This window comes from Branchiostoma floridae, chromosome 18 (assembly GCF_000003815.2).
Source record: "Branchiostoma floridae strain S238N-H82 chromosome 18, Bfl_VNyyK, whole genome shotgun sequence".
In the NCBI taxonomy this organism is placed as follows: domain Eukaryota; kingdom Metazoa; phylum Chordata; class Leptocardii; order Amphioxiformes; family Branchiostomatidae; genus Branchiostoma; species Branchiostoma floridae.
Genome location: NC_049996.1, coordinates 628,500 through 643,385, shown reverse-complemented (window position 1 = coordinate 643,385; position 14,886 = coordinate 628,500). Strand labels below are relative to the sequence as shown.

The following is a 14,886-nucleotide window of genomic DNA, read 5'->3' as shown; positions in this document are numbered from 1 at the left end:
AGGGAAACAGGAAACACAACATTTTTTTTCCTAGGCCTAAGTAAAATACACATTGCTGTTATAAATATAGTATGCACCACTTAGTATATATACAAGAGTATACACATGCTAGGGTGACCTAGAATGACCTACATAGACCAACTTGCTCTTGATGTGGGGTTGCGGGTCGAGGATCTAAAGAACGCTATGGGGGACAGAGGCGTCTGGAAGGAGAGGGTGGACTTGGTCCGGGCAAGCAGCCCGCGATGATGATGAGTATAGATACAATCTTTCATCAATTCTTCCTAAAACGTCGATGAAGGTTAGACTTACAGGTGATAAGATACGCCAAAATGCTAGCAGTTACTCAAGCAACTGAATACGATTGGGGACAGTTGCCAAAATCGTATTCAGTTACTTACTTGAGTAACGTCTATAATTTGGTGTTCCTAAAACCTTGGGTGCCCCCTACCTCTTGCAACAATTAGCATAATTAGCCTTCTAAATGGTGAAAATTTGTAACAATTTCTTATCCGCGGACCTTTACGTCTCGTTCGTAGTTACTAATAGATAAGTTCGAATAGTGACATTGAACCTGTCAACGCTTACCTGTACCAAAGAACGTCCGGCGGTGGCTGACCGGTTGCTCTACACTTGAACTCGACACTAAGGTTGCCACCCGCTTCCTGGAATACAAGAAAGGAAATACAGGCAAGTTATTTACGTTAAAAAGTCATCTGTGTTAGTGGAAGACATTCTAGAAAGGTTTAACTGTAATTATTAACAAGACAATTGGATTTACCCAAATTGGACAAAGAGTCAGGCATTTGTTCCAGAGGTATTAAAAAAGCCATCTATATTAGAGCCTTACAACCATCACTTAACAGAGACTGGGGGCGCCATAGACTTCCTGCAACTTATGATCCACTGCTCACCGAGTCACGTGTGCTATCTACATAAAGTGACGTTACAGAAGTAGATTGTTTATTCCTTGACGAGACTGGACCTGTTCAGTCGAAAATTTGCGTAAGTCTAATTTTCGTGTTTTAAATTATAGTTAAACTTTTCCGGGATGTCTTTGACTGGACATAATCCTTGCTCCTACCCCCATATACTATAGGGCAAGCGCATAAGCTATTGTTTATCGTCTTAAACAAGTTGTTTACCTAGATACTATCTAATTTCCTTTTTTCTTTATCACTCTTCGCGCAGCACATGTCACTGGCAGGGCACACTAAAGAAGTCATTGACCTCAGACTTAAATTCCAGTCTATCCCTAAATATCTATAGTCTGTTTGTAATTAGTGCCCCCCTTTCACTTCTAATTGACCTTATCACTTATGACGGTCCACTACAGGTTTGGCTTCCATACATCATCGACAAAATATGTTGGAGTGCAGTCAAAAGATTACCGGTATCACCAAATCCTTTGATTATATGAGGGAGCGGTAGAATCCTTGGCAGAGACCGTGGAATAGCGCGACAGAGGACGGAAGATAGACCAGGAACGCACTGATTAGTTTTAAGGCGATGGAAGCTGAAGATTATAGGAGGTATTTAGTTCAGGTCTCAGTGGAGGGACGAGTTGACTTCCCAATGCGGTTGATATCACTAAATACCGAAAACAAGCGAGAACTACCGAAAACAGCCAAAAACTACTTGGCAGAGACCATGGAATAGCACGACAGAGGACGGAAGATAGACCAGGAACGCACTGATTAGTTTTAAGACGATGGAAGCTGAAGATTATGGGAGGTATTTAGTTCAGGTCTCAGTGGAGGGACGAGTTGACTTCCAAAGGCGGTCTCTCTAAATATTGGAAACTACCGAAAACTACCGAAAACAAACGAAAACTACCAAAAACGCCCGAAAACAACTTTAACAAAATACAAAAAACAACCGAAAGCAACCGAAAACAACATTCAATAATTACCGAAAGTAACTTGAAAGCTGATACGTGTTAAAGAAGTTCTAATCAGCATGTTTAAAGAAATATCTCATTCGTGGCTAATTTACAACAGAGATTTAGGATGATGTGTTGAAATGGTCGAGTAAAACGTTTTGTCATATATTCGCAACTCTTTTGTTTGTTTTCTCAAGGAGGTTGAATGGTTAACCACAGTATTAATGCATCAAAGTATCAGTCAGTATCTGGTTTCTCTCAATGAAAACAAGAATAGCAAACAGATAGATAGTTGTTAAGATATATCATAGAAGGCTGTCATGAAAGAATTCAATTTGGATTTTAAACTGTAATTTACAACACACGATAGATTTATCGACGAAACTAAATTTTCGACTGAATACCAGCAAAAAATGTCAACTTTGAACAAATAGAGACCGTACAAATATCACAATACATAAATATCAGGAACAAGATATACTGTATGTGTGGAATCTGCTTGCATATTTTCCGATGACACACGCTAGCCGAAAGTAAAGGATGGAATACAGTAGCGACGGGACCTTAACCGGTAACATAATCATACATAAATCAGAATGGAACTGTTTAGGTGGTGTTACAAACAGTATAGGTTTGTATATGGAGATTTAAACAAGCTACAATCTGCAGTATGCCTTGTTCAATGCCTTTTCTGACATGTACATTCGGGCCTTTCCCAAGATGTGACACTCATGTTTGTAAACGAAGTACAACCCATATTATCTACTAGGTGTCCACCAGCGCAAAATGGCCTTTGTAGAATTACTAGAAAGTGTACCTTGGCTAACTGTATCTGCCATGTCAGATTCAATGTGGATGATTTACGTTGTATTGACCCCCCCCCCCCCCACCTACTCTCGTCGACTTGGTTTCCTCCTGTGTATTGTTCAGACTGTTTCAGAAAATGTCGAATTGTATTAAATTGTACTTATAACTTTGTAATACTTATAATTGTACTTATAATTGTACTTAAACAGAACATCTTGGAGGGACATGTCTACAGCCGCTATGCATCTCCCCTGATGCCCGCGGCTGATTGATTGATTGATTATAACTTTGACGCCAGATGGCGTAAGCAGTGCTATTCCCTTGTACATCGGCCTTTTCACTCTTCGAATACCACCATACAGTCTGTGCTCAAGTCGAACTCTTTCTACCATAACATATTTTGAAAACCTCTGGAGACGCTTGTACATATAGTATGTTGCTATGTTGTGTGTCTTATATAGTATGTTTTTACTATGGGCCTGCAACAAAGAATAAAGTCAAGAAACAACGAACGCACTTTTTACTTCGATCTCAACGTGATTTCGCTCTAGGTGGTCTTTTCACACACTAGCTGAACTGTCTTCTAAATATTTAGACATGTCCGTCACTTTCTTGTGCATAAATCTCCAAGTTGCGGCGGTGGGTCTGATGTTTTGAAACGTCAGGTAGATTTGTTGGCTTAACATTGAGAAATTTCATCAGGTTAGTGTAAGTTTACGGTATACTGTCATCGCGATCACGTGACTTCAGATCAATGCGCACTCTAGTCATCTCCAAGCAGATGTTAGGACGGAAGATCTTTTTTATTATTTTGCAATTGGTTCAGAGGTAGAAACTGACAACATAACAAATATTCTTGTGAATATCAAAACCTACCATAACCTTCATAATACATCTACTGTTTGTAAAATCTCTATATATCATCCATGGTAGATCAATGTTTAGAAATACACGCTTTTCGCATTGTAAACAGTATGCTCAAATGCTTTCAGCACATTGTGTATGCATATTTTCAAAAAAAAATGTTTTGCGGGTCTGCATCCCTCTTTCTGTAAAATAATTGAAAAAATTGTTTTTGACAAACTTTTTAACGTGAGTCAGTTTTATACACTGTTATCCGATGAATCCATCCCCATAATACTGCCATCCTAATATCTCTGAGTCGAGACGAGACTTATACGGTAATATGACATCCTGTGACACGAACTGAAACGGGAAAGCCCTGACAGAAAACCTCCCATCTCCCCGTGTGTCCCATCCGACCTATGGCAGTAGAATTATGTGAACCAGTGTGCCACATACATCGATAAGGAAGTCAGCTACCAGACACAGCGAGGGAGTGGTCTCCTTGTATGGAGTCCCTCATCTATATAGAACATCTGATGTCTTATGCGTCTTAAAATAGACAACGTTTAAGTCCATCCTTCAGGCAAGTTTAAATGATAACCATGAAGAAAATACACATAAAAATAATTTTTGTAACGTTACGGTAAAAAAAGAAAGTATAAAATATTCTTCATTTGGAATTACGTGCAAACATTTTTAAGAAGAATCTCACAGTTCGTAGATAAGATGCCTGGAAGTCGTTACCGGGTATTTTTGTAGTCGCTTGTGAGTAGAAGCAGTCAGTTGCGCATTTTAATCCTGTTTAATCATCTTGAAACCTTCGACTAGACGTGGACGTGATCACAAGCAAGGTTGTGTCACTTTGGGAATGTCTGGATTTATTTCTTTGCACAGTCAAGTGATTTAAGATCTCTACTCGTCGATTTACGAGCTTAATCCATGCCAGTGTACACATGTTATTTCTGACAGGCAGTTTTGCTCACATTTCTAGTTTATCTTTCAACAATTTTGAAAACAGGTCACGTTTAGAATTCTCTGAAGTTGTCCCCGGACAATGTTTTTGTCGATCTGTACGGTACCTTCAAAGACAATCCGTAATTCAACGCTTCTTTGAAACGCCTTTTGAAACGGTCTTCTGTCTCGAATTGGTTAACCCGCTCGACATACCTTCCAATCAGCGATACTAAGATTTTTATCCTCGTCATGAACAGCTTTTGAAGTTCATGTCGGCGGCCTCAAAGCTCGTTATCAAAAGACTTAGTCCAAATAAAAGTTCTTATGTCTGACGGATGCTAACCTCTTAGGATGTTAAAGAAAAAAGGAAACATTTACATACCTTCTTAACGAAATCCCAGTCCTTAAGATCGGGCGGCTCAAGTCTACAAATGGAAAGTAGAAAACGGAGGTTGTCAGTCACAACGCATCAAACGTCGCAGACCAGATGCAGAGCAGTTCGTCTTTTATCTGGACTATTTATCAGAGTGGGACAAATTTGGTCGAGGTGAAATTTTAGACGTTGGTTTTACAACGTTTTCTCTGCATCCGTCCTGTGTATGGAAACATGTCACATTCCGCCAGCGTCTGGTTAAGGTTTGAAGGTCTTACGGGTCCGCGGGGACCTAGACACTGCATAGGAACGTCACTGGCACTGTCGTGCACATAGCCGGGCGGGCAAGGACAGAAAGGGAATGGCATGTGTACGTGGCCGTGTTGGAGTAGGTGGGGAGGGGGGCACAAGGTCAACTAGCACACTTAGACATGATCATTCTACACTATTTCTCTTCACGCAAATATGCTAATTTTGATACAAAAACGACAGAAACTACACTTAAATATACGCGTGTACTTCGACGTGTCAGAATATTCTGCAACATTGAGAACTAGTCGGTTTGCGATATTTTGAAGTAGAATTGCACTTTGGCCACTATTGTACGTCAATACTTTCTGACGCACAACATACTAAATGTTGTTATGATATATATAAGAGATAAAAATTGCCGTGTCATTTAGGATATACTTTTAGATAGAACGTCATTTCTTCTATACACTCCACATGGTGACCTTTAGTAGAGCTAGAAAATTACGAAATTGACGTACCTTTCTCCAGACGAGGCAAGTTGGCCCGCTGAAACAGAAAGCAGAAAAATATTTCTATTTTGTAAGAAGCTATCTTTGCACTCTACTACATACAACGTGCATGTGTTTGCCTGTTAAATATGGGAAAATGGTAAAAGAAGAAATCTTAGTGAAATATGGTACGTTTAATGCAGCCTAATAGAATGTTTTACTTGAACATAGTAGATTTTCACGTTACGATAGCTTACTATATATTGTTATGCTATGACGCGTTTAAACAAGTGAAACGTATCAAAACTACATAAGACTGAGTAAATATACGATGCGTAATGTTATATCTATCGTGCCTATATGAGGTGATGACATATATGAACACAGCTATATATACAATTTAAAAGGATACAGTACGCACTTACCAGCTTTAAGTAAGTAATCTTTTAACAGTATCTAAAAACCATAGTAATCTTTTAACAGTATCTAAAAACCATACTTTTAACTGTAATACCTATTACGTGATCCACCCTTCCGGACCAATGGTTAAAGAAATAAAACAATAGTACTTATCCCGGAAACGATGTCATCATGTGAATTATGTTATTTTCATTGGGTATTCTTGTCCTGTTATCTACAATCCTCGTGATATAGCTCACCCATTACTTTCAAATAAAATATAAAAATTGACTGTCTAACAAGAACCCAATTTTGCCCTTGTCAACATTCTGATCTTTCGGCAAATTAGTGATCATACATTACGTTGTGTACGATGGGTTCTTTTATAAAGCAAAAAAGACCATGAGTATTTCCATTCATTTATCTTTTTGAGAATTATCTTACAAGCATGTTCTTCTTTGTAAGATGAACGCTAGCGAATTTGAGGATCTTTTTCAAACAATTAACGCACGAAGATACGCGTTATACTTAGTTCTATGTAAGTTGGACTTTTTTGTGATGTGGAAGGCCTATGAATATTCCATTCTCCGTTCCTAACTACTCTCTCTCTGCAGAAACGCCGCAGACATGCCTACACGTGTTACCTTTTCCTTTCCGGGGTTCCCCCGAGTCCGGCAATGCGGGGACAGCGCGCCTTCTATGGAGCACGGCAGACGGTTTGTCAACATACTGACGATAACATGTCAGGACGTACGATGGAGGTTGTATTTCTGTACTTTACTTTCTCTCTCTCCCCACACACACCCCCTTGTCACACACACACACACACACACACACACACACACACACACACACACACACACACACACACACACACACTCACCTTTCTCTCTCCCCCTCTCTCTCTCTCACACACACACACTCTCTCTCCCCCCTCTCTCTCTCTCTCTCACACACACACACACACTCTCTCTCTCTCTCTCTCTCACTCTCCCCTTTCTCTCTCTCCCTCTCTCCCCCTCTCTCTCCCTCTCTCTCTCTCCCTCTCTCTCACACACATTCTCATGTATACGTTTTCTTATGATAAAGCTAGGTGAAGGCAGCGATCCGCTCTTTGTAACTATTTTTTCCTAAACAAGAGGAATTGTAATTATGCACTGACGCCGTAAGAAGGCGCTTTTATTTCCAAGCACCTAGACCACATTTCTGTAGGCTTATGTTATCATGGAATGCGGGGCTGGGTTTTTCTTATGATCAAAGATTATCACAGGAGGGTGCTAATTCGCCTGGATGCCAACAGGGGGCGCATTTGTTTTAAACGATCCCTGTTCAAAGTATGAAAGGCTACTCTACCATTCTCCCACCAGTTATGCAAATAAATAAACTGACGTTCTGTTTAATGTGAACGGTGTTCACAAATACTTATCTTCCAAACGTTGCAAGTATGAAATTACTGTCATTTACCAACATAGAATTATGAAAATGGAATTATAGTATTTTCTCATTGATTATATTAGTTCTTCGTTTGCATGACTTTTTAATCTTTCTCAGTTATATATGTCATATGTTTGAATAGTTCTATCGTGAAACGCAGTGGATTTTAAAAAAAACTAAGCCATCGTGAACTCCTGCAACACCCTTTCTTCATCATTGACTTGCTCGACACTATAGTACTAGTTTCTCCAACTACATACGTGAAAGAAGGGAAGTTATGTTTGGAACGACTTTGCTAAACCCCCAGAGAACACTGAGTGACGTTCGAGTTCAAAAGGGCACCCGAAAAATAAGCAAATCCAGTACTAGTACTGACTGGGTCGATCTCGTACGAACTGACCTCACCAGACCTTTAGAGAAAATGTAACCAATTTGTGATATTTGTGTGGCCCTACTGTAGAATACACAGACTGTGCTGTCTAAGCAGATAGTAGGGGGATGTGGTAAAAGTTTGGTGGATACTCTTCATGTGTAGAAACTAGGTGTGACTAGAACTGCTATTACTACATGTATAAGGAAAAATGCCTTCTTTTTTACACATTTAGGCCACACCAATTTAATTTCTTGGTTCACGGATTTTTTCATAAAAAATATGGAGCGAGAGGGCGAAATAAAAATAAAAATTGTAAAATGGTTGGGGTAAAGGTAACGGCTAATCCAAAACATAAAGAAAAAAGTTTTCAGCTTGAAAAAAAGTACAAAAACACTATTTTTGTACAGTAACAGCACCTGTACCCACACTTTAAGGAGCTTATAATATAAAGGCCAATTTGCTACACCAGAAAGTTGGTGAATGGTTTCATTAATGGTGAAAATTTGCTGAGTGGTAATTTTTATTTTTATTTTTTTCCCAAAAAATAGGAGCGAGCGAATCCGTGAACCAAGAAATTAAATTGGTGTGGCCTTAGCTTCAGCGTGGCGTAATGGCAGCGTTTTTGTCCCAGAACACAGAGGGCCTGGGTTCGAATCCCATGACTTGCCCCGTTGCCCTTGGCAAATCTGTATCTGTATATTCGGCGTAACACACCAGCTTCTGTATCTGTATCTATATAGCTGGTATAATCGCCCTTTAGCGAAACACACCAGCTAAGTAGGCATGCGGCGCGGCAGCAAATGGTTAAATTACACCGAACGACCTGTCACACCTATCTGCAAATGCACATAAATCTATATCTGCAGATGCTAGTCACTGAATTTCCTCAATTACTAAGATGAAAATGAGTAGCTAGGACGATAAATGGGGGTCCCATGTTTGAGAAGGGCTTCACTTAGGGTATATCAAAGAAACCACCAATCTTACTGAAAAGAGTCATTTCCGGTGGGAGTACGTGGATACGGATCAAATAAATCTGTTCGGATATGCAGCTTGTACTCGTTAATACAGTCCTGGTGCGTTACGTATTAAGGTGATTTACCGGATATGCAAAACAAATAAATCATGAGACTTTGGCCAGGTAATCATGATAACCTTACCTGGATGAAACAATCCATTTTAGTTCTAAATTACCGCTTATATTCATAATCTTGTATTCATAGCTTGTGACCTACCTAGGATGTCAACCAGGCTGCTAATAATCAAATAGTGCTTCTTAATCATTAAAATGTGTATCGATGTTCACAAACTAGCCGCCACCAAAAAATGAAAAAGACCATAGCATTTCCAGGTCAAAAGATATAAAACGAAGTTCTGTTGAAGTACTAAGGTCACACACCAGGGGGGCCCAAAATTGACGTTAACCTTTGGTTTTCCAAACACCTACCCACATAACAATTGAAGATCCCAACAGATCAAGCAAAGCCAAACATTATTACAATCCATCCATAGGAACAAAAGTATGCTGCCCACAAATATCCGAAAACTAAAAAACACGGAGACACGTACCAAAAACTATACCCTCAATTTTCATGGAGGTAATGAATAAGCTGACTTGAAGACTAACTTGATTGATTTATGGAGGTTTTCATGAAAATGAAGAAAAAAATATTTCTTCATCCAAAGACGTACTGGTTGTCATCTAATGTGCCTTCTACAGACAATAGTAACATAAACATTTTACCAATTATAACAGAGTGATGGAGATGAAAAAGATGCACTGTGAAGTAAAATAGAATAACTTTATTGCGCAACAATTGTAACAGTTACAATGTATGGCAATGTGAACAACTATATACTAATACAAATAACTAACAACTAATGTAATATAATATAACAGTATAAACAATCTAGTGAGTATCATAAAGCATTATATCGTTTTTGCAATGAGTTGTAAATAAATTGGCCAACGTAGGCAGATATATGAACAGGACATGATAATATCAAATGGAATACCTCTGACCTAGCATGTGGTAGTACAATTTCGGACTTACATACAATATTTTGAAATAACTTTTGACGGTCTTCTTCATAAGTCGGACAATCCATTACAAAATGAAATTCATTTTCTATGTCATTATGGCATGTGGGACAAAGTCTCTCATTGGCTGGTATGTTGTAGTGTCGGCCCTTTTCAATTTGTAAGGTGTGTGCACTAATCCTTAGTCTCGTTAGGTCATTTCTAAACAATTTGTTTTGAACAGATGAAAGATATTTTTCGGACCAGAATTCTTTTTTGATTTTACAATAAGTACCGAGTTTGTTAAAACTTCTTAATTCTTGTCTCCAACCAGAGAGAAACGTGTCTTGCAGACGGTTCTTAAATATATTTCCAAATCGGTTGGCATTAACAGCAAATACGTCACCTACTTGCACTTCAAAGCTCAAATTTAGAAGCACAGTAAGCATTAACCGTTTATTTAAACATGGTAGGTTCTTAATGCCATTTGCAAATCCCTGGCCCTGTGTAGTATTTCATAGATCGCGATGTTGACCTTGAAGCCAAGGGTTTGACCTTGGCACAAAGTCAAATATAGTCCGCAAAGGGGGTGGGGCGGATCTTTAAGTTCTTTCAGATCTTTCAGCCTTGTCCTTTATTTACTCTTTTTGACAGAACTCCTGATTAACAGTGTTATTTACTTATCTGTCTCTTTTTCTGATTACCTATTCATTTATACATCAAGTCTTTGCGTGTATTTTTGTTTTGTTCAATAGTTTCGTCATTAGAGGTATAGTATAGGGTCTCTGTTTAATGCTAGCATGAGTAAAAAACATTAGTATAAATATTATCTTATTCTACTACCTTTAACAAGAAGGTTATATTCTTTGTGTGCTTGTTTGTGTGTGCGTCTTTGAAGAGCATAATTCAAGCCTTGAATCGATCCTGATGGTATTTGGTAGGTGGGTAGGGGTAACAAAACGAAGGTCAAGTTCGATACTGGGCCTCTAGTGACTTTCTAAGGTACTGCAGTGGAACTTCCTTTTTTTTTAATATTTCTTAATCTGAACATGCTGTGGTCGTGATTTTTAAGTGGTAGATAACTCCTTTTCAACGTGCCATGCACTTGCGATTAGACTTAAGTAATTGCTAATAAAAATTTCTATTGAATCCTACAGTCCCGTAACACAAGAAGTTAAAAGTTCACTAATGTCGCATTTTTCACGTTACACTGTTTATAGTTCGCCACTTTGTTGACAGAAATAGCCAAACCGGTAAGAACTGCACGACCAGATTATTTACTGACACAAGGTTAAAAGTTGATTCTGAATGTTTGCTCTTTGCGTTTGCCTGCGAGCTGTCAGACCTTGTCACAAGGACCTTGCGTTTGGCTGCTAATGAAATCAGTTGGCCAGTAGGTAAATCAAACTCAGTAGGAAGAAAACCAGAGGTTTCAATCATTTGCTGGGAGTAGAGAAACACAAATTGCCAAAGCCTTTGAAGGCAATTTAGATTCCTAGATCCTGTTTGTTTCAATCATTTGGTCAACCCTCCAATAAAACCACTTAGATTTCATAGTGGAAGCAACTTTTTTTGCCACACTTTCAGTTTTTCTTTGCACGCTCGCATTAGTTTTGGGGTGTCCAAATGATCAAAATAGTATGGCCTCAACAGGAGACGAACTAAAGGTTTCGTTTGCTAGAGAAGAGGAACACAACTTGTCACGCCCCTGAACACTCAGCTAAACTTTGAAAAGCCAGACCATTGTTGCTTGTTGTTTGTATATACTTAGAACATGTTGATAGGCAACATTAAAGTATGAGGGTAGCAACTCCTGAAAACATCCTATAACAAAACGTAAAAGGAACTAGGAAAATTGCTTTTAACGTGGGGTCTACCGAAATTGCGAAAAGGAGCAAAAAGGGACAAAAAGGAAAGTACCGAAAGTGCACGTGCGAAAAGGAACGAAAGGAATGTAAGGAAACTATACTTGGCGCTACCTAACTTCAGTACAGTGCTATGACAATGTTTATTCAGTCCTATGGTCGTTGTAAACAGCAAACGTTGTAGAATAAGTGAGACAACAAACATAATTTCGATATAGATTCACTTTCCGTCCTTGCTCTTTATTGCGAAAAGGGTCCACTTTCTAAAAGCTGACTTTAAAACTACGTCTTAAACTCCATACGCCTTGTATACATTACATGTGTACACAATTTAATTAGGGCAAAATAACAAGTGAATAACATTATCAATCTAGCTAAGACGAGACACTAGAGATTTCGCCCTCCTGATTTCCTACATTGAAGGACAGTTAGATAGCCTATTATGGTACAGACATGTGTTGACTCGGCCTCGCCGTATGTCAGGTCACAATGACTTAATTGTATGGATGACATCCACACACGAATCATAGTTTGCCCATTTCTACAAAAGTTTGCAACCATATTTTAACCTTAAAAGATTTAAAGATGTTGAAAAATTCGCAAATATTTGCTGTAGATTGCAAAAGAAAATATTGCTAAACAGACACTAATATGTTTCTTAGAAATATATCCGAAAATGAATAATACGCATTTTTTTCAAGCTAACTTTAGCTGTCGTTAACCTATAGTTACTTGAAATGAGTGAAGTTTTCCAAAGTCTTCAAAGTGTATAAGAACAAAAATAAAGAACTTCTTGTTTTCAATACAATATTCTGTACGTTCAGCTATTTGTAAAAGCTTCATTATCACTTAGACTTCGTCACAAAGGCAACGATTTGTCCAACATTTTTTTAGGCTCGCTCGCACCAATTTTACAGCACCCATAGTACGCCATCCATATAATCAAATCAGTCTGTCCTTAGATGTCGGTCTTGGTAAATCTCTCACGAGATATTTAGAACACAATATCAAGCCTTGATCTTCTACGGGATGAACATGGCAAGCCTGGAATATCCAGAGACGCTAACCTACTTACTGAGGTTTTCTTAGAATCTTTTTTTCTTAGAAGTTTGGCATGCTTGCACCACAGGGGTACTAGGGTTCAGTGGGAGTTAAAAGAGGTCACTAACACTGGTTTAAGTATAGACTTACGGCACAGACCATATTTGTATGTTTTTTAGCGTTAGAAAATTGTAAGGGGAAAATTAGGTTATCGCAAATACTCGCCAGTGCCTATATTTATAACATTGGCATTAACTTATCTTGCTAGGTTATATTACAATTTCAATGTAGCCTTTAAAAGTGCTTATAAATAACAAAGATAATGGAAAGCCCCCCCCCCCCCATCCCCAATGTAAAGCGCGAATGAAACACCTACAAGTAATATCTACCTGTCGAAGTATTATCACTTCTTCTTCCATATCTCTTTTTGTATGTTTTTAGAGTTCAGAACGGAGGCAACTCTCTCTGATTGTTTCTAATATGCAAGGGTATACCACCCTCCCTTAAACATTCTAAGTATAGCATCACTTTCGTTTAGTGCAAGGTGCAAAATATTTACTTTGTGTTCGCTTTAAAGATTAGAGACTATATCTAAACTTTCGTTTATGAAGTTAACAAATCTAAAGAAATAGCTAGTAAGGGTCTTGTCTATGCAAATTATATCCTTCAATATTGAGGATATTTAAAAGCTTTTTGATAAAACTACAAGTGCAAGAATCATTGAAATTGGTTGTAATGGTTTGTCCATTAGCGATAAGAAGAAATAAAATTGCATTACACAAAAGTACGATGAATTTTTCATAACTAATGCTACACCACAATACAGCACGAAAGCTGAGACGTACGAAGTAATGTTTGTAAAGCAGGCCAAAGTGTAACTGAGAATTGTTGCAAACTCAGTCACATTCTGGGTGTGAAGATATTTTGGCGAGTCATCTAAGAAACGCAAAGTATTTCGATGCTTAACGCAATTATGGTCCCCGCACTTGACTGGTCACAAGCGGTTATACATGCAGTATGTTATACATCTAGGCTGTGGTTTAGTCTAGAAACGCAGTGTTACGTTTTGGTAAGAACTTTTAACTGTTCAGTAGTGTGTTTATCTTTTTGCCTATCATTTAACACATATGATATTTTGTTATAGTCAGTTTTGCAATTGTGTCATTTATACCAGCTGATAAATTAGAACTATTTCTGTGTATGCTTTAACTGTAAAAGAAAGTACATAAAAAGACTTGTATTGGTGTTTGAAAAGATGAGTTGAAATAAGAAAGCCTACCTTGTTCGCCAAGCGCTAAGGTGAACTTAGCCTCTCCGAGTTCGTTCCAGGCAACGCAAAGGTAATTCCCAAAGCACGGTACGTCGAAGCGGCCGATCTCGAGGCTAACGTTGTTGCCTTTCTCTACGATACGGTTGCCCGCGAGGCCGGCTGCCTCCTTGCCGTTGAAGTACCAGGTAACGGTCGGGCGAGGGTTGCCCTGCACCCCACAGGTAAGAGACAAAGGCTGGCCTAGCTGGATGGCAAGCTCCTGGGGACTCGACACAATCTTCGGCGGCGACTTGGGACCTACGGCCGGCGGAGCCATCTCGGTTAGTACGATACGCCTGACCACTCTCGTACTGACCCAAATCTCAAAATACGCCCCCCGTTTTGTATTGTTATCTCACCGTGTGGATCACATCGACTTAATTAAATCCAACCAACAAAATGAAAGCAGATATATTTACCTTTTCACACTGTTCCGAGGAAATTTGTCCGAGCCAAGGACAACAAACCCGATGTCAGATAGCGGCGGGGTGGGGTTCGTTAGCGCCCGCTATGTAGGATGGACGGTATCTGCCGCTTGCCGTGCACACATGCAGCTGGCTATATTAGGGGTTCCGGGGGAGTTGTCGCCAAACTAAGAAACCCTCGAGACATGGCGAGAAATACGGATCGGTCTAAAGACTGGAACCCTGAGGGAGCGGCGATGTGCATATAAGGCAATGCGGGCACTCGTGGCGCGCGTGCCGCCCCGAACCACTCCCTTCGCGATAAGATCCCGTCAAAAGATGGCTACACGTTAGTCCGGCAGCCAGCTGCCTTGCTCGTTGTACGTCTTTCTCAATTTGTTAAAACTGCGGTCTTATCGGTGGGCTCCGTGTTGCTATT

At 39.3% G+C, this 14,886-nt stretch overlaps 1 protein-coding gene across 1 annotated transcript in view; it reads right to left on the bottom strand.

Annotated features, from left to right (window-relative positions):
* LOC118405652 (muscle M-line assembly protein unc-89-like) overlaps nt 1–14,392 on the bottom strand; it is a 125,005-nt gene extending 110,613 nt beyond the window's left edge. Inside the window, 4 exon segments of the mRNA XM_035805226.1 lie at nt 589–665; nt 4,872–4,914; nt 5,633–5,660; nt 14,014–14,392. Coding sequence (XP_035661119.1) covers nt 589–665; nt 4,872–4,914; nt 5,633–5,660; nt 14,014–14,320 — 455 coding nt within the window. The 5' untranslated portion in view covers nt 14,321–14,392.
* Nucleotides 14,393–14,886: the final 494 nt, after the last annotated feature.